This window comes from Entelurus aequoreus, linkage group LG02 (assembly GCF_033978785.1).
Source record: "Entelurus aequoreus isolate RoL-2023_Sb linkage group LG02, RoL_Eaeq_v1.1, whole genome shotgun sequence".
Lineage (NCBI taxonomy): Eukaryota > Metazoa > Chordata > Actinopteri > Syngnathiformes > Syngnathidae > Entelurus > Entelurus aequoreus.
Genome location: NC_084732.1, coordinates 70,358,948 through 70,386,251, shown reverse-complemented (window position 1 = coordinate 70,386,251; position 27,304 = coordinate 70,358,948). Strand labels below are relative to the sequence as shown.

General features: G+C 38.1%; 1 protein-coding gene across 1 annotated transcript; it reads left to right on the top strand.

Moving 5' to 3' along the window:
- The first annotated feature begins 406 nt into the window (after positions 1 to 406).
- Positions 407 to 17,369, top strand: LOC133664386 (sorbitol dehydrogenase-like). Its single transcript, XM_062068962.1, has 9 exons — positions 407 to 543; positions 637 to 670; positions 3,922 to 4,086; positions 4,163 to 4,322; positions 4,420 to 4,538; positions 12,950 to 13,021; positions 14,245 to 14,423; positions 16,173 to 16,294; positions 16,448 to 17,369. The coding sequence occupies exons 1-9, from the start codon at positions 490 to 492 to the stop codon at positions 16,611 to 16,613; spliced, it is 1,071 nt and encodes a 356-aa protein (XP_061924946.1). The 5' UTR covers positions 407 to 489; the 3' UTR covers positions 16,614 to 17,369.
- Positions 17,370 to 27,304: the final 9,935 nt, after the last annotated feature.

The window sequence follows — 27,304 nt, the reverse complement described above, 5'->3', positions numbered from 1 at the left end:
TATATATACGGTATATATAAAGGGACAAGCAGTTAAAAATGGATGGATATATATATATTTATTTTATTTTATTTTATTTTTTCTTATTTATTTATTTTTTAATATATAGTTTATCTCCCTCGTCAAAAATCTTTGGTCCGACTGGACGCGATAACCCGACCTCATTTTTTGGGGGAGTATTAGCATGTATATCGAACAGCATCGAGATAAAACTGGTATTGATTTCATGATATATAAGACCATGTTCTATTCATAAATAATATAGGAGTGTATAGTGACGATGATCAAGTCTATGTGATTTTGAAAGCGCCTTTTCTTTAACACATAAAGTCGTCCACCCCTAATGAGTGGACTATGCCGAGCACGTTTAGCCAATGGCGTATTTGTTATGGTACCAACCCACCAAACAGGCAGCAGCATGACATTAGTAACACAGCAGCACATCCACTCTCTTCAACTTTGCTTCTTTCCACGCTTTTGACGACTGTCATGGAGTTGAACAATCTCTCCGTGGTGCTACATTCTAAGGGAGACCTCAGACTGGTACGCTCCCACATTAAAAATAACGAATATTGTAATTTAGCTGTGTATGTGAACTCAGTCAGGGGATCGATAAATATTTGCTTTTGTCCCCAGGAAACGCGACCTGTCCCCAAGCCAGGGCCAAATGGTACGAATTACACTTTTTTTCTTCATTAACCTTCTTTCTGACCGTAGTTTACCACTCACACGTCACCAAAATTCTGACTTTCCACATGTTTATTAGGAATTCACAATCAACGGTTTAGTCGTTTTAGACATACTTAATAATGTCAGTCATTAATGTTACATTTGTACAAGTCAACCTGTCCAAAAAGGAGTTAACTAGTCGGGAGAAGCAGCTGCATGCACTTTTCCATCTATTACTGACAATTACTGGGAATTTAAATGATCTGTTCCAGGGTCAAACTGTTGCTTCTTGATTCTTTATATGGTTGTTTCTTGCCACATCATGCTTCAAATTGTGCAGCTTCATTACAGCACAGATTTTTTGGGGGGATGTGTTTAAAGTTTAAATTAAGTAATTTCAAACATACAAAAGGCTAAATAATCTAATAATATATAAATACTAGGGCTGTGAATCTTATCTCGATTCGATTCAATATTGATTCTTGGGGTCACGATTCGATTCAAAATGGATTTTTTTTTTCAATTCAACACGATTCTCGATTCAAAAATGCTATTTTACCGATTCAAAAGGATTCTCTCTTCATTCAATACATAGGATTTTAGCAGGATCTACCCCAGTCTGCTGACATCCAAGCAGAGTAGTAGATTTTTGTAAAAAGCTTTTATAATTGTAAAGGACAATGTTTTATCAACTGATTGCAATAATGTAAATTTGTTTTAACTACTAAATGAACCAAAAATATGACTTATTTTATCTTTGTGAAAATATTGTACACAGTGTGTTGTCAAGCTTATGAGATGCGATGCAAGTGTAAGCCACTGTGACACTATTGTTCTTTTTTTAATTTTTATAAATGTCTAATGATAATGTCAATGAGGGATTTTTAATCACTGCTATGTTGAAATTGTAACTAATATTGATACTGTTGTTGATAATATTCATTTTTGTTTCACTACTTTTGGTTTGTTCTGTGTCGTGTTTGTGTCCTCTCAATTGGTCTGTTTATTGCAGTTCTGAGTGTTGCTGGGTCTGGTTTGGTTTTGGAATTGGATTGCATTGTTTTGATTGATTGATTGAGACTTTTATTGGTAGGTTGCACAGTTGTTATGGTATTGCTGTGTATTGTTTTGTTGGATTTATTAATTAAAAAAAATGAAAATAAATTAATTTTTTTTTAAAAATCGACCTGAATCGCACAACGTGAGAATCACGATTTGAATTCGAATCGATTTTTTCCCCCACAGCCCTAATAAATACAAAAGTACTATGGCCATGAGGGGAGACCAAACCAATCAGAGCGTGCGGCTCAATATCATCACCGCTGAATGGCTCAGCCTCAGGCACCATTACTGTATTGAATTAAAAGACTGTGAAGGTGAATAAAGGATGCAATTTAATTTGTAGAGGGCTTTTATAATGGTGAAAACCTTATTTAAAGGCCTACTGAAACCCACTACTACCGACCACGCAGTCTGATAGTTTATATATCAATGATGAAATCTTAACATTACAAAACATGCCAATACGGCCGGGTTTGATTAGTAAAGTGCAATTTTAAATTTCCTGCGAAATATCCTGCTGAAAACGTCTCGGTATGATGACGTTTGCGCGTGACGTCACGGATAGTAGCGGACATTTTGGGACACCATTGTGGCCAGCTATTAAGTCGTCTGTTTTCATCGCAAAATTCCACAGTATTCTGGACATCTGTGTTGGTGAATCTTTTGCAATTTGTTTAATGAACAATGGAGATAGCAAAGAAGAAAGCTGTAGGTGGGAAGCGGTGTATTAGCGGCCGGCTGCAGCAACACAAACACGTAGCCGGTGTTTCATTGTTTACATTCCCGAACGATGACAGTCAAGCTTTACCATTGGCCTGGGACAACAGAGACTCTTACCAGGAGGACTTTGAGTTGGATACGCATGCTTGTGGAGATGGGACAACAGAGACTCTTACCAGGAGGACTTTGAGTTGGATACGCGGTACCGTGAGTACGCAGCTGCGGCTTCCAGACATTTGATCGCTTGCCCGTACGTGCGTGCCGCTATGTGCATGTCACGTACGTAACTTTGGGGAAATATATGTGCTGTATGAAATTTGCGGAGGTGAACGGTACTTTGGGCTGTGGGATTGAGTGTGTTGTGCGGGTGTTTGATTTGTATTGGCGGGTTATATGGACGGGAGGGGGGAGGTGTTTGTTATGCAGGATTCATTTGTGGCATATTAAATATAAGCCTGGTTGTGTTGTGGCTAATAGAGTACATATATGTCTTGTGTTTATTTACTGTTTTAGTCATTCCCAGCTGAATATCAGGTCCCACCCGCCTCTCACTGCATCTTCCCTATCTGAATCGCTTCCACTGCCCTCTAGTCCTTCACTCTCACTTTCCTCATCCACAAATATTTCATCCTCGCTCAAAATAATTGGGAAATCGTCGCTTTCTCGGTCCGAATCGCTCTCGCTGCTTGTGGCCATGATTGTAAACAATGTGCAGATGTGAGGAGCTCCACAACCTGTGACGTCACGCGCATATCGTCTGCTACTTCCGGTACAGGCAAGGCTTTTTTATCAGCGACCAAAAGTTGCGAACTTTATCGTCAATGTTCTCTACTAAATCCTTTCAGCAAAAATATGGCAATATCGCGAAATGATCAAGTATGACACATAGAATGGATCTGCTATCCCCGTTTAAATAAGACAATCTCATTTCAGTAGGCCTTTAAAAGACCGTAAACAGTTTTAGCTGTGAAATTATTTAACTTTGATGAAATTAATGTATCGTGGTCATGCCTGGATCCAATTAACAGCGATAAATGATAGGTTGATTGGCAACACTAAATTGGCCCTAGTGTGTGAATGTGAGTGTGAATGTTGTCTGTCTATCTGTGTTGGCCCTGCGATGAGGTGGCGACTTGTCCAGGGTGTACCCCGCCTTCTGCCCGAATGCAGCTGAGATAGGCTCCAGCGACCCCGAACGGGACAAGCGGTAGAAAATGGATGGATGAAAATGAGGGATGACTGTATTTCTCTTTGAAGAAATAGCCACACAAAAACAAAGTTAATCCAGTGATGCTAGCCGGATTGTGGACCTTTCCACCCATGACGTCACGCTTTGTACAACATTGAAGTCATATGTTTTCCGAAAAAGCTTAGGCTGAGTATCTATTGGTTCACATTTAGAGGTTGCACTTGCACAATACTGTATACTGAAGCGATTCTAACAATGGCGGTTTTGTGGTTTGACTTCAGAGGTTCTGCTTCAGATGCACTCTGTTGGCATCTGCGGCTCAGATGTCCACTACTGGCAGCACGGCGGCATCGGAGACGTTGTGCTCACAAAGCCGATGGTGTTGGGACACGAAGCAGCGGGTCGGGTGATAAAAGTCGGCTCGGCGGTCAAACACCTTCAAGTGGGTGAGTGAGCTGAAATACTCCTGCAAATTCTGTGTAACGCCACACATCTCTATTTGTCATCCTCATTATTTTTCAGGCGACCGAGTTGCCATCGAGCCAGGTGTGCCCCGAGAGACGGATGAGTTTTTCAAAAACGGACGCTACAATTTGTCTCCCACCATCTTTTTCTGTGCCACCCCGCCCGATGATGGCAACCTGTGCAGATACTACACACACAATGCCAACTTCTGTTACAAGTAACCGCTAAAATGGCCTAACAATGCTCCTGTGGTCTAAATGCAACGCTATTACTTAATCTTTGCCACACATTCTCCTTTTTTTTCTCCTCTTCAGGTTGCCTGATAATGTGACATTTGAGGAGGGTGCTCTGATCGAACCGCTGTCTGTGGGCATCCACGCATGTCGCAGGGCCGGTGTGACCCTCGGCAGCACCGTACTCGTCTGTGGCGCAGGTACAACAATCATCAAAACAAGTCACTCACTAGTTTTTCTGGCAATAGTCCATCCCCGTAGCGTAGGGTAATCATATTAAATAGTTTGACTAGATCATGCCAGCACTTGTAAGGAATCCAGTTTGAAATTTAGTGGGGGTTATTAAAAAATAGCTGCTTAAAGGAAGTAGCTGTTTCTTTGGGCAGGCATTAGCCAAAAGGAGACTCGCAAATAACTTGTTAACAGAAACAGTCTGACTTATCATACAATAAATGGCGCTATAACCATCACGCAGCAACTTAACACACACACAGGGCTACTTTTTGTATTTTTTTGATTGAGTTTTGTTTATTTCGAACATGACAACACTTACAATATAATACATCACACACATACTTGCCAACCTTGAGACCTCTGATTTCGGGAGGTGGGGGATTGGGGGTTGGGGTGGGGGGCGTGGTCGGGGGCGGGGCGTGGTTGGGGCGTGGTTAAGAGGGGAGGAGTATATTTACAGCTAGAATTCACCAAGTCAAGTATTTCATATATATACACTACCGTTCAAAAGTTTGGGGTCACATTGAAATGTCCTTATTTTTTAAGGAAAAGCACTGTACTTTTCAATGAAGATAACTTTAAACTAGTCTTAACTTTAAAGAAATAGACTCTATACATTGCTAATGTGGTAAATGACTATTCTAGCTGCAAATGTCTGGTTTTTGGTGAAATATCAACATAGGTGTATGGAGGCCCATTTCCAGAAACTATCACTCCAGTGTTCTAATGGTACAATGTGTTTGCTCATTGGCTCAGAAGGCTAATTGATGATTAGAAAACCCTTGTGCAATCATGTTCACACATCTGAAAACAGTTTAGCTTGTTACAGAAGCTACAAAACTGACCTTCCTTTGAGCAGATTGAGTTTCTGGAGCATCCCATTTGTGGGGTCAATTAAACGCTCAAAATGGCCAGAAAAAGAGAACTTTCATCTGAAACTCGACAGTCTATTCTTGTTCTTAGAAATTAAGGCTATTCCACAAAATTGTTTGGGTGACCCTAAACTTATGAACGGTAGTGTATATACAGTATATACGTACTGTATTCTAGCTATATATATATTTATTTTATTATATATATATATATATATATATATATATATATATATATATATATATATATATATATATATATATATATATATATATATACATATATATATATATATATATATATATATATATATATATATATATATATATATATATATATATATATATATATATATATATATATATATATATATATATATATATATATATATCTATAAATAAAATAAATACTTGAATTTCAGTGTTCATTTATTTACACATATACACACACATAACACTCATCTACTCATTGTTGAGTTAAGGGTTTAATTGTCCACCCTTGTTCTATTCTCTGTCACTATTTTTCTAACCATGCTGAACACCCTCTCTGATGATGCGTTGCTCTGTGGCACGCACAAAAGTGCTTTCATCAAATGCACTAGAGTCTGGAATCTTCCATCTCTCCCTAGCATGGCCCAAAACCGGTCAATCTTTGCTTCCTGAGGAAGATCTTCACTGCCAAGCACTTGGTAGTCCACTACTTCTTCCCGGAGGCTATCCAGGTCCAATCGCAGCTGCGGCTTGGAACTTACAAGCGTATTTCTTCATCTTACTCGTCGTCGCCACGGCTGTATCTTCCTCGTTCTTCTGCTTCGTCTCCTTGTTGTGTGCGCAGTTGTGCACTGCACTCTCTAAAAGCCGTAGATGTTATTGTCACATATGCATGTACAGTAGATGGCAGTATTGTCCTGTTTAAGAGTGTCACAACATTGCTGTTTACGGCAGACGAACTGCTTTACGGTAGACGAAAACGGGACTGCTGTTGTTGTGTGTTGTTACCGCGCTGGGAGGACGTTAATGAAACTGCCTAACAATAAACCCACATAAGAAAACAAGATCTCGCCCTCGATCATTCTACAGTTATAACGTGATTGGGCAGGCACGCTGTTTATATTGTGGGAAAGCGGACGTGAAAACAGGCTGTCCTCACTCAGGTCCGCATGGAGCTGGAGGGGGCGTGGCCTCCAGCTCCGCCTGAATTTCGGGAGATTTTCGGGAGAAAATTTGTCCCGGGAGGTTTTCGGGAGAGGCGCTGAATTTCGGGAGTCTCCCGGAAAATCCGGGAGGGTTGGCAAGTATGATCACACATAATTTCATATAATTTGTCTTTACATCATGCCCGAAAAGGAGTAGGAAGAAGCAAAGCTTAATTAATCCTACCAATTTCCCACTGCAGAGCATTTACAAATACATATGCTCATTCACGGTCTTCTTTTTGTAACACAATTAGATTTAGTTTTATTGGTCCCCGTTGGGGAAATTAATTTTCACTGCCGTACATTTAAACAATAGACATTACACATCACAAAACAAAAATAACAAAAATACATCATACATGACCAACACATTTATAGGCTTGTCAGACAGGTCGGCCGGGCCTGCTGTTAAGGGCGGCATTAGCTGCAGGGATCACGCTTTTCCTGAGGCGGGTCCTCCGGAATTTGATGGTTCTGTACCTGCACCCTGATGGTAGTGGGATTATGTATTGGTGTAGTGGGTGACTGATATCCTGGACTATCGTTTTTGCCAGTCGAGTGATGGACCTGTGGTTTGAATCTGAAATGTTGGGTGTGGGTAGGCCGATGATTTTAGCTGCTATGTTTGTAATGCGTGTGAGTTTGGTCCGGTTGGTTACAGAAAGCATGGTGAAAAAACATGTGGAACAGTACATAAGGATGGGTTGAACAATGCTTTGGTAAAGTAATAACAGGAGATGAGGTGCAACGTATAGTTCTTTAAGTTTTCGGATGACTGACAGTCTTTGTTGACTTCTTCTTTGAATGTCCGTGGTGTGCTGATCAAAAGTGAGTTTATTGTCCAAGGTTACGCCCAGGTATTTAAAAGTGCATCAGTGAATGATTAGTACACCGTATTAGTATTATTCTGACCGACAGATAATTAAGTTGGTCATGATTAACCTACTGAGATGAAGAATAACTAGTTTTCAATAAGGTTGAAGGTATTTCTCACAATTCTTCTTCCTTGTACTTTGAAAGCACTTTTAATTTGAACAGCCTCTTAAAGTGGATCATAATAGTACATTGCTTAACTTCTTTGCTTAATCCATTCCATAATTTAATTCCACATACTGATATGCTAAAGGTCTTAAGTGTTGTATGTGCATACAAATGTTTTAAGTTAGTTTTTCCTCTAAGATTATATTTCTCCTCTTTTGTTGAGAATAATTGTTGTACTTTCTTGGGTAGCAGGTTTTAGTTTGCTTTGTACATAATTTTAGCTGTTTGCAAATGTACCTAATCGTGGAACTTCACTATTTTTGATTCAATAAATAAAGGGTTTGTATGTTCTCTATATTCAACATTATGTATTATTCTAACGTATCTTTTTTGTAACATGGTTCGTGAATGAAGTGCACTACTACTAGTGCTTTTACCACTTTTGTCTGTGCTAATACAGTGTAGTAACATTGCCTTCTTCATTGGATTTGGTTGTTAGCTATGTGTCCAACTCCAACCTGAAAAAGTGGATTGCACTTTGTCAGGCCCCTACCTCCACACCTGTACAATTTGGGCGTACAGGTGGTATAGCTCTTGAAGTCACAGAGGTAGGCAGCCCCTTGACCACAATAAGGTGGAAATCCTTCAGGGGGGAAACTAAAAGATACAAGTAAAATAAAGTATTGAACAACGCTTATTTTAAAGGGGAACTGCACAAGCGCTTTTTGTGTTGTTCTCACTAGTTCCAGGTCCTATATGGCTGTTAGTGTCCCAACGTGTTGGAATACATACTTACACTTTTTCTGTGCAGGGGAGATGTATGATTTATGATCTAGAATAAACGTAGAGGGAGCAAGGAAGTGAAGAAGCAGCAGATCACTCGATGATATAAACATAGGCACAAAAGTGATCACGGGGCCGCTATAAATAGTTTGTCTGCGTTAGCGTTTATAATAATAATACCACTAATACTTGGTTAATATTCAAGTCACAAAATGTAAATTGAGTATTGTCAGGGCGTATTATCAGATTTCATGGGCGGAATAGTGGAGCTCCCATTGGCTCCGCTGTAAGAGAGTGTCATAGAGCGTCAAAAATAAAATGTGTCCTCTTCACTTTCTCTCAGGTGTACACATATTATGATGTAGAACACGTTCAATACACACATTTTTTGTTTTGGCGTCGCCGGTGAGAAATTCAACTTCCTCGTCTCACAAGGAAAAGCATCTGATTGGCTAACCCACACCCGCTTTCATATATGTACACTTTTAAAGAACTATAATATGATACATTTCAAACTTGTCCCACCCATCTACAAGACAAAATTAAATCTGGTTGGATTTCATTTCTGACACATATTCGTATTGTTTTTAGTCGTCGGGGCTAAGGGGAGGGGTCTGTGTTTCCGCGGACTCGTGAAGCCTGACACAGCCATGGGACAGAGATGAGGGAAGATATTAGTTTACCGTGTCCCCTTTTCAGCGGATTTTGTCAAGTTTTAATTTTGTGAGTATGTTAAAATGTACTTTCTCAACTATAAAAACGTTGATTTGAGGGGGCCGAGCTTGCCAGCACACATCCAGTATGTTTTTCTTTTTTTATGCAGTCTAACTCGTAAATAAAAGTAAACTATGTCAACACTGCAGCTGCACAAGCTATTACTACTGTAGCTGTTTAAAGTACATGATTAGAGTTAACTTAGTTATTTATTATCCTCCACTAGTAGTAGTAGTTGCCCTGTGTGCGTGTTTACCTACCTGGTACATGTTTATGTGTTCTGTCTCATGGGATTCAAGATTGCCACTATGTAGGGTACGAGGTAGGCGCACATTTACACTGTACTTTGAAACACCTGCACTAGGCTATGTGTGCGTTGAGTAACTTTTGCACCATTCCCCCTCCATCTCCTGGCCATTGCTAGTCCTGTGCATTCGTGCCCCCTCCCATTTGCATGTCCCATTATTTCTGTTCTGTTGTTTTACTGCAATTTATCCGACTTTGTGTAATAGTTCCTGTTTCATTCGGAACACTTGTAAATGTATATTATTTTCAAGGTTGAAGCTGTCATTATTTACTTTCAAGAGGAGTGATCATGTTATTTAAATTTCATTTTCATAAGCACACGGATGTAATCGCGTGTGAGTGAATGTGCATTGGGCTTGATTATGATTTTAGGTCTCATTTCTACTTCGAGTGGTAATTCTAGTACTCTGCTACATGCATGCGTTTATGTGCATGGAATCATGCTGGGTCCCAGACCTCCTCTGCCTTATTGTACTAAAAGAGGATGAGTGGGCTCTGCTTTGGCACGCTTCAGTGCTCTCACATGAGCTAAGCCGCTCTAAATATTGAATGTGCCAAGTTTTATGCTGCCGATTCCGATAACAATCATTCATGTTTGAGATTGGCCGATACGATCACATGTTTTAACTGTATATTTAAAAAATATTGATGTGGTATGATATTACAAGTTTAACAATATCAACACAATATTTAGACTAGTTCTTTATTTCCTTGTATTACATACAATTGTTGGATCAAAACAAAGTCTATAGTACATAGTAACTAAACAAAAGCCAAAAATACTATCAATTACTTATTAAAATCCTTTGGTTTTTGCCGTCAAAGTCTTTTATTTCTAGAGAATTATTCCCTGAGTTTGTAAACATTAACAAAAACAACAAAAAATCATTTTGAGAAAATAACGGTATTGATTTAATCACTCCTGTATTAATCATATACTGATACCTCCAAAAACATGCACCTGGGGATAGGTTGATTGGCAACACACAAAAAATTGGCCCTAGTGTGTGAAAGCGAGTGTGAATGTTGTCTGTCTATCTGTGTTGGCCCTGCGATGAGGTGGCGACTTGTCCAGGCTGTACCCCGCTTTCCGCCCGAATGCAGCGACCCCGAAAGGGACAAGCGGTAGAAAATGGATGGATGGATGATAAAATTCATAGATCGATCCGCTCTCCCCTTTGTGTTGTGTACTGACTGTGACAATGCTGACACACCAACAGTTGTCATATTATCCTCTCTCTAGACTCGTTAATTTACTTGTTAATTTCCTGTTAATATCTGCTTGCTTTCTGCTACTATGTGGTCCCATCATTAGTGGACACCGACTTAAACAAGTTGAAAAACTTATTCGGGTATTACCATTTAGTGGTCAATTGTACGGAATATGTACTTCACTGTGCAACCTACTAATAAAAGTCTCAATCAATCAATCTACACTTCCTTAAGTTTTCCTATTTACTGTGTTTTTTTAAAGCTAGTTTAGCGGTTAGCTTAGTTATAAACATGTCTGCTCCTGGTTTGCCCTTGGTGTGTAACATCAGGGTTTCCCTCAGCTTGCCAATTACCTGTAGCACTGGTGGCAGGGCTCGGAGCATGGTCAGTATGATGTCATCATTTAATTTGCATAACCGTTGATGATGCAAACATTTTCTACAAAGAAGGCTAAATTAATGTACATGCATTTTAAAAACAAATCTGTGTTATTAGTAATGTGTATTAACATTGTTTTTTTAATATTATATTGTTTTTCTCTATTTTTATAACTAATATTATTGTACATTGTAACACAGGCTGTATACCAGGGCGGCCGTTGTTCTTTCAAGTAAAAGAAAGGTAATATTTAGCTAGTGTCGAAACATGAGTACAATCTTCAATCCCCAGCAGGTTCAGTTGGTAAACAGCCTCTGGTGTGTTAGAACAAGCCGGGTAAGGGAGGTCGGTATGTCAGATCCATAACTTCAGGACAATGATTGGCTCTAAGAGCAGGGCGAATCAGGCATGAGTGCAAAGCAGGGCTGTATGCGTGCCGTCGTTGGAGAAGCCACCGCCTTATCCCCAAGCTGCCAGCCGCTAGAGCCAAAGTTTTGTGTGAAGCAGCCGTGCGGGCAGCGCCTTGGAATGTCAAACATGCGGGCCTGATGGGACAGGTTCAATCCGGCCCGCAAGATGAGTTTGCTAAGTGTAAAATTGAGCTGCATTTTCAAATTAAAGAAACTGCTGTTCTAAATGTGTCCACTGAATGTCGCAATAGTAATCCTGATAGGCAAGCAAATAGGGTGAGCAAGTATACCAAGCAAGAGTTACAGGGTAAAGCGGGGCTGCAACTCCTCCCCCTCGACCCAACGTTAAACAAACAATTGGTAACCCCACTTAAAATGCTGCATGAGGTACTGCACATTGATATAGTTCTGTGAAAATGATTGTCTTCTGTGCAAATTTAAAGAAAGTGAACAGTGTGTGATTTACTGCAATACTGTCAGTCTTTTAAGTTTTTTTGTTTTTTTTTAAATTGTTCACCCATTGCACAGCTGTTATTGTTGTATAAATACTCAGTTTGTATGGTTTGTTGATGTATGGAAATGACAAATGAGGTAGTTGATACATAAAATAGTTTTTATTTTCCTTATTTGGTTTTTGGTTCAATCCTAGATGCGCTGTGACTTAAAGTTTAAATGCTTTGTAGATACACTGAGATTAAATCTAAGTTCATTGTGTTTTTCATGGCGTTTTTGAAACCGCACCAATTTTTCCTCAGAATTTTCAACTAACTTGAAGTGTTTTGTCAAGAGGATTATTTGTGATATGTGCATTTTCAGAATGTGCTTGTTCTATTTTGGGCCGAAGTAAAACAAAGAAAACAATCTGAAGTTGTCGTAGTTGTATTTTTTAATTATTATGCCATGATTTTACCTGCCTACATAGGAATACATTTTTGGCCATGCGGCCCCTGAGCTAATATGAGTTTGACAACCCTGCTCCAGAGAATCGCGTGCGTCTTGCTAAAGGTAGAACGTTTTTCGGTGGCCAAATTTTTTGATGCGTCGCTAGTCAATAGTGTGTAAATAATGGGCTATATATCCATTCATACAATGTATTACTTGAATTTGTTTCCATGTAAAATACCCTAATTTTTAAAGTTGTGGCGGATTTTACCTTGCCATGGCGATCAGTTACACGAAGGGAACCCTGAACATGTTTAATCTCGTGCTCCAGTGACAATGTTACATTATAATGATACTCTAACACAGTTTTCTATGCCATTAGGAAGGCGATTATTATTATCATATGGGAGTGGCTCCACACTGTGTATGGGGACACACAATTAGCTGCTAGCCGCTTGCAGCTGGGGGACTAAAAATACATATAAATACAGTCCTTGTGATCAGCAGTAAAAGACATTTATCGGCAATGGCGATCACATACTTTTTCAACCGATGCTGATCAGTGGCTGATCGATTAGCACATCCCTACTAAAGAGAGAAAGCTTGTGCTCGTGTGCTAATTAGGTTTTTTCTTATTTTACAGGACCAATTGGCTTAGTCTGTCTGCTTGTGGCCAAAGCAATGGGAGCTGCACAGGTTGTCATTACAGGCAGAGGTGGGTAGTAACGCGCTACATTTACTCCGTTACATCTAGTTGAGTAACTTTTGGGATAAATTGTACTTCTAAGAGTAGTTTTAATGCAACATACTTTTACTTTTACTTGAGTATTTTTATAGAGAAGAAACGCTACTTTTACTACGCTCCATTTATCTACATTCAGCTCGCTACTCGCTACTGATTTTTATCGATCTGTTAATGCACGCTTTGTTTGTTTTGGTTTGTCAGACAGACCTTCAAAGTAGGATGTATCGCATGCCTCCGTTTCACCAATCCAATGCAGTCACTGGTGACGTTTGACTCCGTTTCATCAATCAAACAGAGCCAGGCGGTCACATGATTAACTGCACATAAAGTTTCAGCGGCAAACAACAACAATCTTAAGCTTACATGAACTCAACGTCAAATTTGAGGAAGCACATCGCGGTAAGTAACGTTAGTAGATATTTTGGCTGTCACCGTAGGCTGATGTTAGCTTCCCTGCTATGAATCACTGTCAAATGTATATCGTGTGGGGACATTTATTAATGCACTGCAGCCTCATAGACAGACAGACAGAGACACACACACACACACACACACACACACACACACACACACACACACACACACACACACACACACACACACACACACACACACACACACACACACACGCATGCATAGAAACACCAATCAGAAGTGCACAGTGTGTTCCTAGGTGCAGCCCACACCTATCAGTTTATGGTTTGCGTAAAGGCTAACTTGTTATTTTCCTTTGTAATCTCTGCCTACTGAGCCTATGGTGCTGTTAAGTTATTGTGGCTCAATTTGCCTTCATTTTTTTTTCTTAATGTATTATTATTTAATATATATTATTGTTTTAGTTGCTTAAGAGATATTCCTGGCTCTGAATTTGCTCATTGCTATTTTTATGTTTTTGTTCATTATTTGTTGCCGTCATCATTAAACGAACAGGTTACTCATCAGTTACTCAGTACTTGAGTAGTTTTTTCACAACATACTTTTTACTTTTACTCAAGTAAATATTTGGGTGACTACTCCTTACTTTTACTTGAGTAATAAATCTCTAAAGTAACAGTACTCTTACTTGAGTACAATTTCTGGCTACTCTACCCACCTCTGATTAAAAGTGAACACCATCATCCTTGTAACAAAAAAACAACAACACACACACCAAGCAATTTTTTTCTCTCCAACCGCCGCATTATCACACTCAGATCTGTTCCCCGAGCGTCTGGCCATGGCCAAGGAGTTGGGTGCCGACTTCCAGTTGGGGGTGAAGAGAGGGGATGGACCTCAGCTGTTGGCCAAGAGCGTTGAGGACATGCTGGGAGCTCAGCCGCACATCACCATTGAATGTAGTGGTGTTGAGAGCAGTATTCAAACTGCCATCTATGTAAGTACACCAAGTACTGCTTCTTGTGTAGATTACTACCGGAGTTTATGTCAACAACATGTCTAGATTGACCAACTCTTCAAGTTTCGGTCCACTCTGTTCCTATTACTTAAGCAGACATTTATGACATATATGGTCGACCACTTTTGTCGACATAAAAGTGGTCGACATAAAATTTGTGGATCCATTTACATTGACGTGCGTTATAGTATTGTCAACGTCGTCATTATTGCTTGTGTGTTTTTTCAAAAGTAGATTAGTGGTTATGTCAAAATAGAAGTGAAGTTTATTTTTAAAGCTTCAGCACAGGACCACAAGTCATTTGTCAACCGTCGTTTTTATCCCCGTTTCCGCTGCAAAGTCCCTAACAACATTCCTGAGATTTTTAGCAACCAAAAGACAGATTTCTGTATGTACAAAATAATTTCTTATCACCCATTCTCTTTATATCTCTGTGAAAATGTCACAAGTAAATTCGCAATCAATGTCTGTATTTGGTTATATCTACAACACCTTATGTTGACAGTCAATCCAAGGGGCGTCAACTCAAACGGGTACCACTCAATCCACTGTATTATTATTTACTCTGTTACCAATTTCACACTTCATCTATTTGATACTATAGTGTATAAACTTATTATCACACTAACTTCAACACCTTCGATGCAGGACTACATTCAAATTATTTTATAGTGATAAACCATCCATCACCATGATTAGGTAAGCCAGGGGCGTCCAAACTTGTCCTGCCGAAAGCCACCATTTCGACAATTTGTAATATTCCAAAACAATTCAAAGTAGGTAGGCTGACCCAGGATCTCCACTGGATGTGTAACGGCAGCGGAAAAGTGCTGTTCCGTGGCGGTGCTGTTATGCTGCCTTTATGCCGTCTGGCAATCCCCACCGCTGGTCTGTTGCTGCTGAACAGCAACCCCGCAGAACGTCTCAAGCTTTGCCATCCATCAATACTCCCAGGTGGGCGTCTATGACGGCACTCAATTGACTTGACTCATGGAAAAGACGACAGTTTTGCCTTGCACAACGACAACTTAATTTTTTTGTAGCAAGCAACAACACAACAGTAACATCGTCCCTGGCGAGCGTTGTACACGCACACATTTCATTCCACTCTTGCTAACCACTCCCCTGCTTCCCTGGGCTCCATATCAGCTGGTATTTGACATAGGCCCCCATATAGCTGCCCGGGATATGCCTGTAGTATGATTCTTACATTTTAGACCAACAAATGTGTGAACGAGGTGAATTTACGTCTATGAACCTTTGACAAGTGTAAAATATGATCCCCTTTGAAAACTGAGTTTTTTAAAATACAATTATTTTGTGTTTGTGCATGACTTCCTGTCCAGCACAAGCAGGTTTTAGCTAAATTGATCCGCCATGTTGCAGGCTACCGGCAAAAATAGCAGCTCTGCGTATATTTAGCACAGGGATTCGGAATGGCATCGGTCTGCAGGGGGTGGAAACACATTGACTTGCGCATCCAGTGGAAATCTGGGGTAAGAAGTTATACAGTATATATTTCAAATAAATACTGCCTAGGGTATGTCAGCTTTGTGTTGTAGGTGACCAAGTGAGGTGCATAAAGTTCATCATTATTATTATCAACATTTCACCTTTTTTTGTTATGCCCTTTTGCTCTTTTTTGTTTAGTTTTATTTTAAGAATGTGCCATAGGCTAATAAACAAGCTGCAGGCTGCCAAGTAAACTGCTTTTCTGTGCGGTACCAGGCGACACGCTCAGGAGGCGTGGTGGTGCTGGTGGGCCTTGGATCCGAAATGACCAATGTTCCTCTTGTCAACGCGGCCACCAGAGAAGTTGATATCAGAGGCGTCTTCCGCTACTGCAACACGTACGTTAACTTTTCTCTGCCTAAACAGATTATGTCGTGAAGCTGCTTGTGTAGTTATCAATTTTTTTTAGCGCCTCCAATAATCCCACACTACTAATAAGCAAAGAGTGTGTGTCCAATAATCCATCAAATGCCTTGCTTACTGTGTTGTAGCTGGCCTATGGCAATCGCCATGTTGGCGTCAGGAAAGGTGAACGTGAAGCCTCTGGTCACTCACCGCTTCCCCCTGGAGCAGGCGGCCCAGGCTTTTGAGACCACGCGTCAGAGCCTGGGGATAAAGGTCATGTTGAAGTGCGACCAGAATGACCAGAACCCTTAAAGTAACCAACACACTGCAGTGAAACTATGGGGGACAGTTGAGTCACATTTTGTTTTTATCCTTAATTGAAGAAAAAACACAACTTTTGGTTTACTGAAATACTCGTAAGAGTTAATTTTGGGATTTTATGTGACCAATAATTACCTTGAATGTCATTTTACATCTTTACATCATGAAAAAAATAGTGAGATGGACTTTTTTTTAAAATGTTGTCTTTAAACGCTGATTTTACACTTTTTAAAATATGTTATTAGTATGGTACGTCACCACATGCATTGCTTAGTTGTTACCAGAAGGGGGAACCAGAGCATCAAATTACAGTCTACATAAACTGTCAAGACTCTTTCCAACTACTTTACTGAAAAAATAAACAATTCAGTGAACCATTTACATTTTTATCATTTTGTAAATAAGGTTAAAACAGTTCAATATGTTCAAAAGATGGATGGATGGAACACCCCTGTCTTATACTTTGTGAAGATGACCAAATGAAAGCATCCTGCAGCAATAAACCATACTAAACACCCCCTCTTCCAAATAATACCATCAACATTATTCTATTACACATTGCTTTAACATGTCAATATTTTTTGCCTTGATTGCTGTCACACTCAAGGGTGGGGTAGCACATTGTTTGTAGCCTTAAAAGTCAATAACATTAATTGATTGGAATATTATTAATATTGTATTTGAACTGTGTGAAGTAGAATACAGCACGAAATGTACCTAAAATGTATAAATGAAATATTATTAATTACTTTCATTCCAATGCAATTCAGGTTTCTATGTTAAAGAGCTGAATAGACTACTGTAGTGGCATATTTCTAAATTGTTTATTCTTGTAAGCATTAATGGAGCCTTTATGATGCCATGAGCACAATGGCCCCTTAACAACAAACACACACATTTGCCTGCAACCTTGACATGTATTTGAACCTTTTTTGTGTGTAGTATTTAAATTTTATCTTCTATATACATCTTAAATCTCACCCATGTATCCCATCAACTATGCATTTTTAGAAGCAAAATAATATAATCTTAATGAAATAATTGTTGGTGTGGTTTTAGGAATAGATTCCTCCAAATTCGTATATATGTGAAGCTTAGGAGAATCCATGTCAGAGGTAACCATAGAGTTTTTGTTTGTTTTTTGTGATATTCTCAGGTTTTGCTGAATTCTTAGTTTGCCACTAATACATTATACAAGTTTATACAAAAAGGAGGGCTGACATTGATTTTAATCACGATTAATTGCATTATTTTCATGGTTAACTCATGTTTCATCGTGTCAATATTTATGTTCTGCATAGCTCAAAGAGATGTTTTTCCACTCTCTAATAATGCAGGAGCAGATAACTGTGTGGTGGTTATTTGAATAAATGATCCAGACAAACACATTCTAGAATATTCTATACAATAATTTAAAATCGGGTTACTGCATTAACCTTTATGCCACCGTCATATTTACTACATCTTTTTTTGTCCTGTCCAGCCACTCAGGCAAATCATATTGTTGACATAGATGCCCTTCTGTTTTGTGTGGGATACTTCTCTTGTTGCTTTATTTGTATTTGACTTCATTAAACGGATTTGTATTAATGTTTGGCGCAGAAGGGGATAGAAAGAAGGAAAAAAGGAAGACCGGCAGTAATTGCGCGGGACAAAGAGGGATAAGACAGAGAGAGACAACAACAACAACATTACGACAGCAACAACAACAGAACAACCTCAGCAAATACACTATGTAACAATATGATACAAAAAGTAAGACATAGAAGCAGTTCGTGAAGTAAATATTAATAACACAGAAATGACAATGAACATTATTGCACTACAAATGGAGCAATAAAAATGCCAATAGAAATAACCAGAGGTGGGACCAAGTCATTCTTTTGCAAGTCATAAGTAAGTCTCAAGTCCCGAGTCAAGACAGGCAAGTCCAGAGTCAAGTCCAAAGTCAAGACTGGAAAGTCTCAAGTCAAGTCCCAAGTCCTGCATTTTGATTTTCGAGTCCTTTCAAGTTCTTTTAACCACAGACTAATATATTTACACAGATTGTGTATGCTTTTAAAACGCTGTATTTATTTATTAAAACAAGTGCATTTGAAATTGCAGGAAAAAAAATAGTGCTGACATTGCACTTCATAATAGCACTATTAACCAGTCATTTTAAACATTTAACTCATTCCTTTACAGAATAAACACATTTGAAAAAACAAGTGCAACTGTATTTATTTGCACAAAAGTGTTAACATTGTATTTCCATGGCATATTGCATTGTAACTAGTTCCACAGCAGTTTCTATCCTGTTCTTACCTTATCTCATTACTCTCATCTCATACTGTGTGTGTGTTTATGTGTGCGTACACATGAAAAACATAACAAATACATGAACATAATGAACAGAGTTGTACTTTTTAGATGTCAGGGCCCTATGCAATATGTACAAATATTCTTAATATAGTATACATTTTAACTGACCTTTATTTGACTTTGTTTGTCTTTTGTAAGTGGCTAAAGTATGCGGTGCTGTTGACCGCCGTCTAACGTTACGTTACTGTGTGTGATACATTGACTAACGTAACTTTAGATATAGGTACCTCATGCAACACTGCTTAAAAAAAATCACTTGACAAAAAGTATGAATAAGGTAGCGAACTGCAGTGGACGCAACAGATTGCCATGTTTGCAATGACGTTATAACCATAGACATCTTATAAGTAGACGCAGCATTGGCAGCTGTGATGCAAGAAATTCGGCCGTCATCATGAAGTGGTGATGAGGAGCCGGCGAGAAGCCTAAACTGACAGTTGACAGGTAGAAAACAAAGATGCTAAACTGACAGTTGACAGGTAGAAAACAAAGATGGTGTTCAGCGTTTTCCTGCTCAAATGAGCGAACTGTTGCAAATAGGAATCGGGGGATTACTTTTCACAAGTAAGATTTAACATTAACGTACTATTGGTTGTATTTTGTGAAAAGAATATTACCAGAGAGTTGAGAAGGAGCAAAGATCTTCAATGTTTGTATGTGAAAATCACAAAGAAATCTTTTGGGGGAGAATGACCCCCATACAGGGGTTTGGTTTACAAACTTTCAGCCCCACCTAAAACAAAATTCACCAGCCGCCACTGATTATGATGCATTCTCATTTTAGGCAAAGTATAAGACAATACTTTCTTAACAGTATAATTGTAACCAGGAATAAGTCTTCAAGTAACAATATTAAAATACTAACATTGTTGGGTAAGACAGAATTTGCTTTTATTCTGAATCCAGTGAAACAGATTGGTGGTTTTAGCTGATAAAGACTTTCTGGTGTTTATATATGTTTATGTTTAAGTATTTGGCAGACACTTTTATCCAAAGCGACATACATAAAAAATATATATAAAACAATCAGTGTAAACATTATCATTTAAGGGAAGAATGTAATACAAGATAATAAACTCTCTGCTGCTGCAGCAACAGAGATAAAGTCTATAGGTCCCTAAGATATATAGATATCTAATGTATTCATACATTATTTGTGTAGGATATACACATGTATATATAACCTAATCATATTGTTTCTTGAACTTAAAAATAGTTGACAGTTTTTTTCCCCCTTCTCTGGGATTATATTCCCAGTTTTGATCTCGGACGTCTGGTCACTTATAGCATACAAGAATAATCTATTACAGTTAGGCAAACTATGAATAATAAAACACACCAAAACATGTGTCCTTTATCATAGCTACACGTATGACAAAAAAACGTGTGAAAATCAGTGGTATTCAGTGAGATAAGATGAATTAAATGCGCTGACAGTTCATTGCTCCTGCCAAATTAATTGCACTGAGTGGAGTGGATCACCACTCTGATTCAACTACACAGCAAATAAAAGTTACGTTACTTAGCCAATAAACGTTAGCTTACATTTAAAACTTACCGTTCTGTGTGCAACTTCAAATGTCGAACGAAGTTGGAAGTTGTTGCGTCTCCGTCTGTAATATTCGAACTGCATGTTTTGCATACGCCAATTCGTTTTTTTGTTGACCAAGCCGTAGTTTTTATACCCGTACGAAACCAACTTTGGCATCATTTTTTCTCCCTGGCGCGTCGTTTGACAATTCTTCTTCGTTGGTTGTCCTGCAATATGATTGGATGAGTGCTGTGGGACGAAAACAACGTAGAACTAATTTGATTGGCTATTGTACTGAGAGCACACACGCTTGACAGGCAGCACACACACTGACAGACACAACACGCTGACAGACAAGTACAAAATGAAAGATACGGAGCGCTCCTGAATAAATTTTTAATCTTTGGGTTTTGGGGAAAGTAGCAAGTCATGTCAAGTCAAAAGGCTCAAGTCCAAGTGAAGTCACAAGTCATTGATGTTCAAGTCTAAGTCGAGTTGCAAGTCTCTTTACATTTTGTCAAATCGAGTCTAAAGTCATCAAATTCATGACTCAAGTCTGACTCGAGTCCAAATCCTCTGAATATCAGTATAGGATTGATATGAGATATTTTTATTTTCTCAAAATCATTTTGTTTTGTTTTTGTTAATGTTTACAATGAATTCCCTGGACACAGGAGGCTTTTGAGGGCATTTAAAGTATTTCATTAAGAAGCATATAGTAGTTGTTGGCTTTTGTGTATGATTGACTTAGTTTTGCTCAAACAAATGTATGTAACAAAAAAGAATAAGGAACAACTTAAAATATTGTGTAGATACTCACCATAAATATATTTAAAAAATGATAGATAATGCATGTGATCAGCATCTGTATCGATCTCATTCATGGATGATCGCAATTGGCAGCATAAATCCCTGATTGGTACATCCTTAGTCGACAGCGTGCAGCCCTCTGGGTAATGTGACATTAACAACACATTTATGTCGTCATGTCCTTTGGAAATGAATAGAAGTTTAATATGGACAAGCACTTTTTAAGTGTAAAGTACTATGCTGCAATCTGATGCAATGTTATTTAAAAACATAAGCTTAATAACAATTGCAAATTGTGTTGCTACTTTTGGAAAAAGCTGCAGCAAATTCAAGCACATTAGGGAGCGACAATCACACAAAAATAAAAGCCAGCACAACCCTGGAGGGATTAAATTGATGGACTATTATCGTATAAATTTAACAATATTCTTCAAAGTAATTGTTTAACATGGCAATCCTAAGAAGACAAGGAACAACTGCCGAACTTACTTACCTGCTATAAAAAGCAGCAATTATTAATTGTTATTAAAAAATAGGTCTCAAAAAAAATTTGAAATTATGATGTCATACCAATAAATCCAAAACATTAAAAAATAGCTCTGAATAAATAAATAATAAAAAATGCTCCAAAATGGCGACATTACCTGTACTGTACTAAAGGTGCTTAAGAGTGAGCGAATCAAGCGCTCCTTTTCTCTTGCTTGTGCTGTAAAAGACCTGTCTCGCTCTTCCCCTGAGCTCACTGTAAACAAACATGGCCTCGCTCGTTATGGACTTGTTCACTGTTATAGAGGAAGACATTTTGCGTGCTATTTGCTACAAGTATTGCATTAATATTTCACAAGAAGGAAAAAAACTAATATTGGGCTTAGGCACATCAAACCTTATCTTGAGAAGAAGGTCATCTGTGTTGGTATTGGCTAAAAAAAAAAAAAAAAATTAGACAACAATCCTCATTTGACTTATTCCCTGTTATTATTTGTTGCTTATTTGTATCTGTGTTATCTGTGTCATGACAAAATTAACCGGAAGCAGTATTTTAGCTTTTCCTTTGCGATTAGCATGTTTTTAGCAGAACGCTAACATCCTTGTTCAGCAGGAGTCCTATTGTCGTTTTAAAAAAGTCTCATTAAATAGTTGTCCAACTTTTGTTTCAGAAATGAAAATAGAAAAAATGGCCCGAAATGTGTTATTTGATTTGCATTTAAGAATTGGAAATAGAATGAACGGAAAGTACACAGACCAATATAGTACCACTGTTTTGTTTTTTGTTTTTTACTGAAAAAGCTGGCAGCTTAGTTGCCAGAATTTTACTATTAAATTGACATTGGGTTTTACAGCATTATATTGTTAATGGAAAATCAGTACAAGTTCCTTTTTTATTCTGGCAACTTAGCTGCCAGTTTTTCTACCGTAAAAATAAATTTATTATTTTTCCATTTACAGTAATACACCGTTAAAACAAGATTTTACAGTAAATATATGGCAGCTCAGTAAACAAAATTTTTACGCAAACATTTTTTAGTTTTTTTCAATTTACAGTAATATGGTAAATGGTAAATGGGTTGTACTTGTATAGCGCTTTTCTACCTTTTTTAAGGAACTCAAAGCGCTTTGACACTATTTCCACATTCACCTATTCACACACACATTCACACACTGATGGCTATGCTGTAAAGAACACCGTAAAATGTATTGTCATTTTTATTAATTTGATGGGTAGTTTGCTGTAAAATCATAAGTCAAGCAGATATTTAAGTATTTATTTTTATTTAGACAAAAACTTTTTGGAAAGTATGATAATATACTGTAATATTTGCTGCAATATTGAATACTATTCAAGTTTAAAAGGTGTGCAATTTCATGCAGTACATATATTTTTTCTGTCAAAACGAAAAAAATGAATTATATTTAGGGATGTCCGATAATGGATTTTTTGCCGATATCCGATATTGTCCAACTCTTTAATTTCCGATACCGATATCAACCGATACCGATATATACAGTCGTGGAATTAAGACATTATTATGCCTAATTTGGACAACCAGGTATGGTGAAGATAAGGTCCTTTTTAAAAAAATAAAATAAAATAAGATAAATAAATTAAAAACTGTCTTGAATAAAAAAGAAAATAAAACAATATAAAAACAGTTACATAGAAACTAGTAATTAATGAAAATGAGTAAAATTAACTGTTAAAGGTTAGTACTATTAGTGGACCAGCAGCACGCACAATCATGTGTGCTTACGGACTGTATCCCTTGCAGACTGTATTGATATATATTGATATATAATGTAGGAACCAGAATATTAACAACAGAAAGAAACAACCCTTTTGTGTGAATGAGGGAGGGAGGTTTTTTGGGTTGGTGCACTAATTATAAGTGTATCTTGTGTTTTTTATGTTGATTTAATAAAATAAAATATAAAAATAAAAAACCTGATACCGATAATAAAAAAACGATACCGATAATTTCCAATATTACATTTTAAAGCATTTAAAGTAATTTCCTAACACTGCTGACATGCACCTGGGTATAGGCTGATTGACAACACTAAATTGGCCCCAGTGTGTGAATGTGAGTGTGAATGGTTGTCTATCTGTGTTGGCCCTGCGATGCGGTGGAGACTTGTCCAGGGTGTACCCCGCTTTCCGCCCCAGTGCAGCTGTAACAACTGGGTTAGGCTCCAGCCCCCCACCACCCCGAAAGGGACAAGCGATAGAAAATGGATGGATTGATGGTGACAGCGCACTTTTTTATCATTCTCAGTTCAAGCACACTTAGGCACTCGTAAGACTAAGTGCAAGTACAGAAGTGCATGAATTGAGAAACACCGCCTTGTGTTGGGCAATACTGTCAACTTTTTTATTGATCTAGTACAGGGGTGGGCAATTAATTTTTACCGGGGGCCACATGAGCAACCCGAGCACTGCTGGAGGGCCACATCGACAATATTTCAATTAAATTTTGCTCAATATTTTTTTTTTATATATACCGTAAGATAGATAATAATAATAATAATAATTAATAATAATAGTAATACTTCAACATAGTGTGTGTAACAGCATTCCATGACTAATATAAATAAATTAACATTAATAATAAATGACAGTAAAATAAGCACACGTATGACTGAGGAGTCATAGTGTAACTTTGTGTGGTGTTTGAGTTGTCCGACTTTTTGTGTGGCCATAAACGCACCAGTGGTTTAGTGCTATGCGTGTTGGTGACAGATGACAAGTTGGTTTTGGCCTGGTTTGTACGGCAGAAAATTACTAGTTTTTCGAGATAGAAGTGTTTTACTCATGTTTTTGGTGTGGTTATGTCCGAATATAAACAGTTTTGCTCAATAAAGTGATCGATATAATTCCTGTCCTCAAAGCATCTCGATAGACGTTACAATAATTGAACGGTGTTCAATTGAACGGTGTTGACGAACACCGTTAGGGTCGCTTGTTGTCACTGTCACTCAGAGTTGCATTGCAAAATTACATAGAATAAATATGTTTATTTTGTTTAGAATTCAGATGGGATTTGATTTGGTGCGCGGCATATATTTGCTGCGCGCAGCAGACGCTTGAGCAGTGCGCAATTGCGCAGGCACGCACCTTCGAGGGAACGTTGCTTTGCAGTCCATGTCTTGTTGGAAACACGCCATTCTTCATCAACTTTTCTCTTTTTAGCGTCTCGGGTGTAAACCGTGCATCACTTGTCGCTGCATGTGCACCTTCACTCGCAGGTTACACACGGACACACGCCCATAAATAATACTTCTCAAAATAAAAGCAGCACAGTTGTATTGCGCGCACGACATAGATGTTTTTTCAACTTTATTTTGTAATTAATGATTGCAGCTGTTCACATTCACTCACAATCACGCACACGTCCACACGGAAGTAATACAAATAACGATTTTCAAAACAAAAGCAGCACCGTTGTATTGCACACTCGACATAGATACTTTTTAAAATGTATTTTGTAATTTATAATTGGCCTCACGCGGGCCGGACAGGGACGCACAAAGGGCCGGATGCGGCCCGCGGGCCGCAGAATGCCCAGGTCTGATCTAGTACCAAGTAACACATGGCCAGTATTGCCGATGTGTACATTTTTTACCTGAAATTGTTGTGATTTAGACTTTCCCTTTTATTTGTTTATCATGGTTAGAATTACAACAGTAAAAATATTTTAGGTAAAAATATTTTTTTGTTAATTAACAAAAATAAATAACTAGAACAATGTAAAACAACATTAGAAACATTGATACAATTAATACCTTGTTGCCTTTCATTACATGACATTGTTTGAGAAAAATAAAATCATGAGTGGAATGAAACAAAACAAATGCATAAATTAATTCTTTAAATTATTTGGCTTTTTTCACTCAGTTATAAATATAACTACCAACAATGCAGCAATATAAAAAACACAGGAATAACAAAGCGTAAAACATAGACGATAACTAGGAAGTATCCATCTCATTCCAATCATGCTAGTGTTGAGCCGATGCTGATACAGCCATTGATATTGATGATATTTGGATCACTCTGCCAACCACTACAAAAATGCAGTCACACTTAAATTTACACCTAAGGACAAGCACAATAACTTCTTTAAATAATACATGAATATACTACCTATACTGTAAGTAATCATGTATTCTTTGATTGTAACTTCAGCAGTGAGAAAAGTGATTGGGAGGTTTATTTGGGAGTGTGAAGAGGACCAGCCAGGCGCACGGGTATGATTGATGACACATAATGAAGACAGTGTGTTTTAATTTGGTATGTTCTGATTAAGGTTTTATGCAGCCAGTTCTGATACCGATCATACATGAAAGAGATCGGCCGATACCAATCACATATTACCTAAACATTTTTCTATTTATTTATGGTGAGTGCTATTGAACATTTAACAATATCAACACAATATTTAAATGAGTTCCTTATTTTTCTTTCATTACATACAATTGCTTGAGCAAAACAAATTCAATAGTACACAACAACTAAACAAAAGTAACAACTACTATCTGCTAAACCGTTTGGTTTTGCCATCCTGTGTCCAGAGAATTAATTTGTATATATATCGATCTGATGATTCAGTATGGATCATATACCACTGACACTGCCCTTAATATCGACACCACAAATGTATGGGTCGATCCGATCCTCCTCTTACATGTCTTGTACTAACTGTGACAATGCTGACACACCAACAACTGTTGTTAAAATATTCTCTTTCTATACACTTATTAATCTACTAATTATTTTCCGGTTAATAGATGTTTAGTTTCTGGTGCAATGTGGTTCCGTCTACATTTCTTAGTGTTTATTAAGTACTTAAAGATAGCTTAGCGGTGAGCTGAGCTATGAGCATGCCTCTCTCCTGGCTTTCTTTCAGTGTTTTAAATGTGTTTAGCCTCGACCTCCAGTGAGAGTAATACTTGATAATGATAATTAAGATGCTAAGTAATTCAGTTATTTGCCACAATGGAGGTGATTATTATTAGTTAAGGGTAGCTGCTTCACATTGTGTGTGGAGATCCCTAATTAGCTTCTAGCCACTTGTCAACCAGAGAGGATCGACGCCTATGATTGGCATTAAAAGGCATTAACGGGCTGTGGCCAATCACATACTTTTTCACAAAAATTGGCCAATAACGATCGGTGGCCGATTGATCAGCACGTCCTTATTTTGAACCTATTAACAGTCAATCACTAGTTACTGCTGTCTGGCTCACTGTGTTGTCAGGAAAGTTTTACCGACCGGGCAGAAGCAATGTGTGGCATTGACAGGTGTGTTTGCATATAACTGTAAAACAAAACACACTGCATTAAAAAATATATATACTGTAGTTCCTTTCCTTCCAGCAGGACTGAACCATTAATTGCATCAGCACTGTGTTGTGAGGATCCTCTTAATAACATTCTCCCAGGTGAAACATTTATCATTCACACTTTTTTTTCACTCTTTTT

Excerpts from the sequence above, each read along its gene's own strand:
- LOC133664386 (XM_062068962.1), top strand. The coding sequence starts at position 490 with ATGGAGTTGAACAATCTCTCCGTGGTGCTACATTCTAAGGGAGACCTC. Across the intron at positions 13,022-14,244 it reads GGTTGTCATTACAGGCAGAG|ATCTGTTCCCCGAGCGTCTG; the intron begins GTGGGTAGTAAC and ends TATCACACTCAG. Across the intron at positions 14,424-16,172 it reads GTATTCAAACTGCCATCTAT|GCGACACGCTCAGGAGGCGT; the intron begins GTAAGTACACCA and ends GTGCGGTACCAG.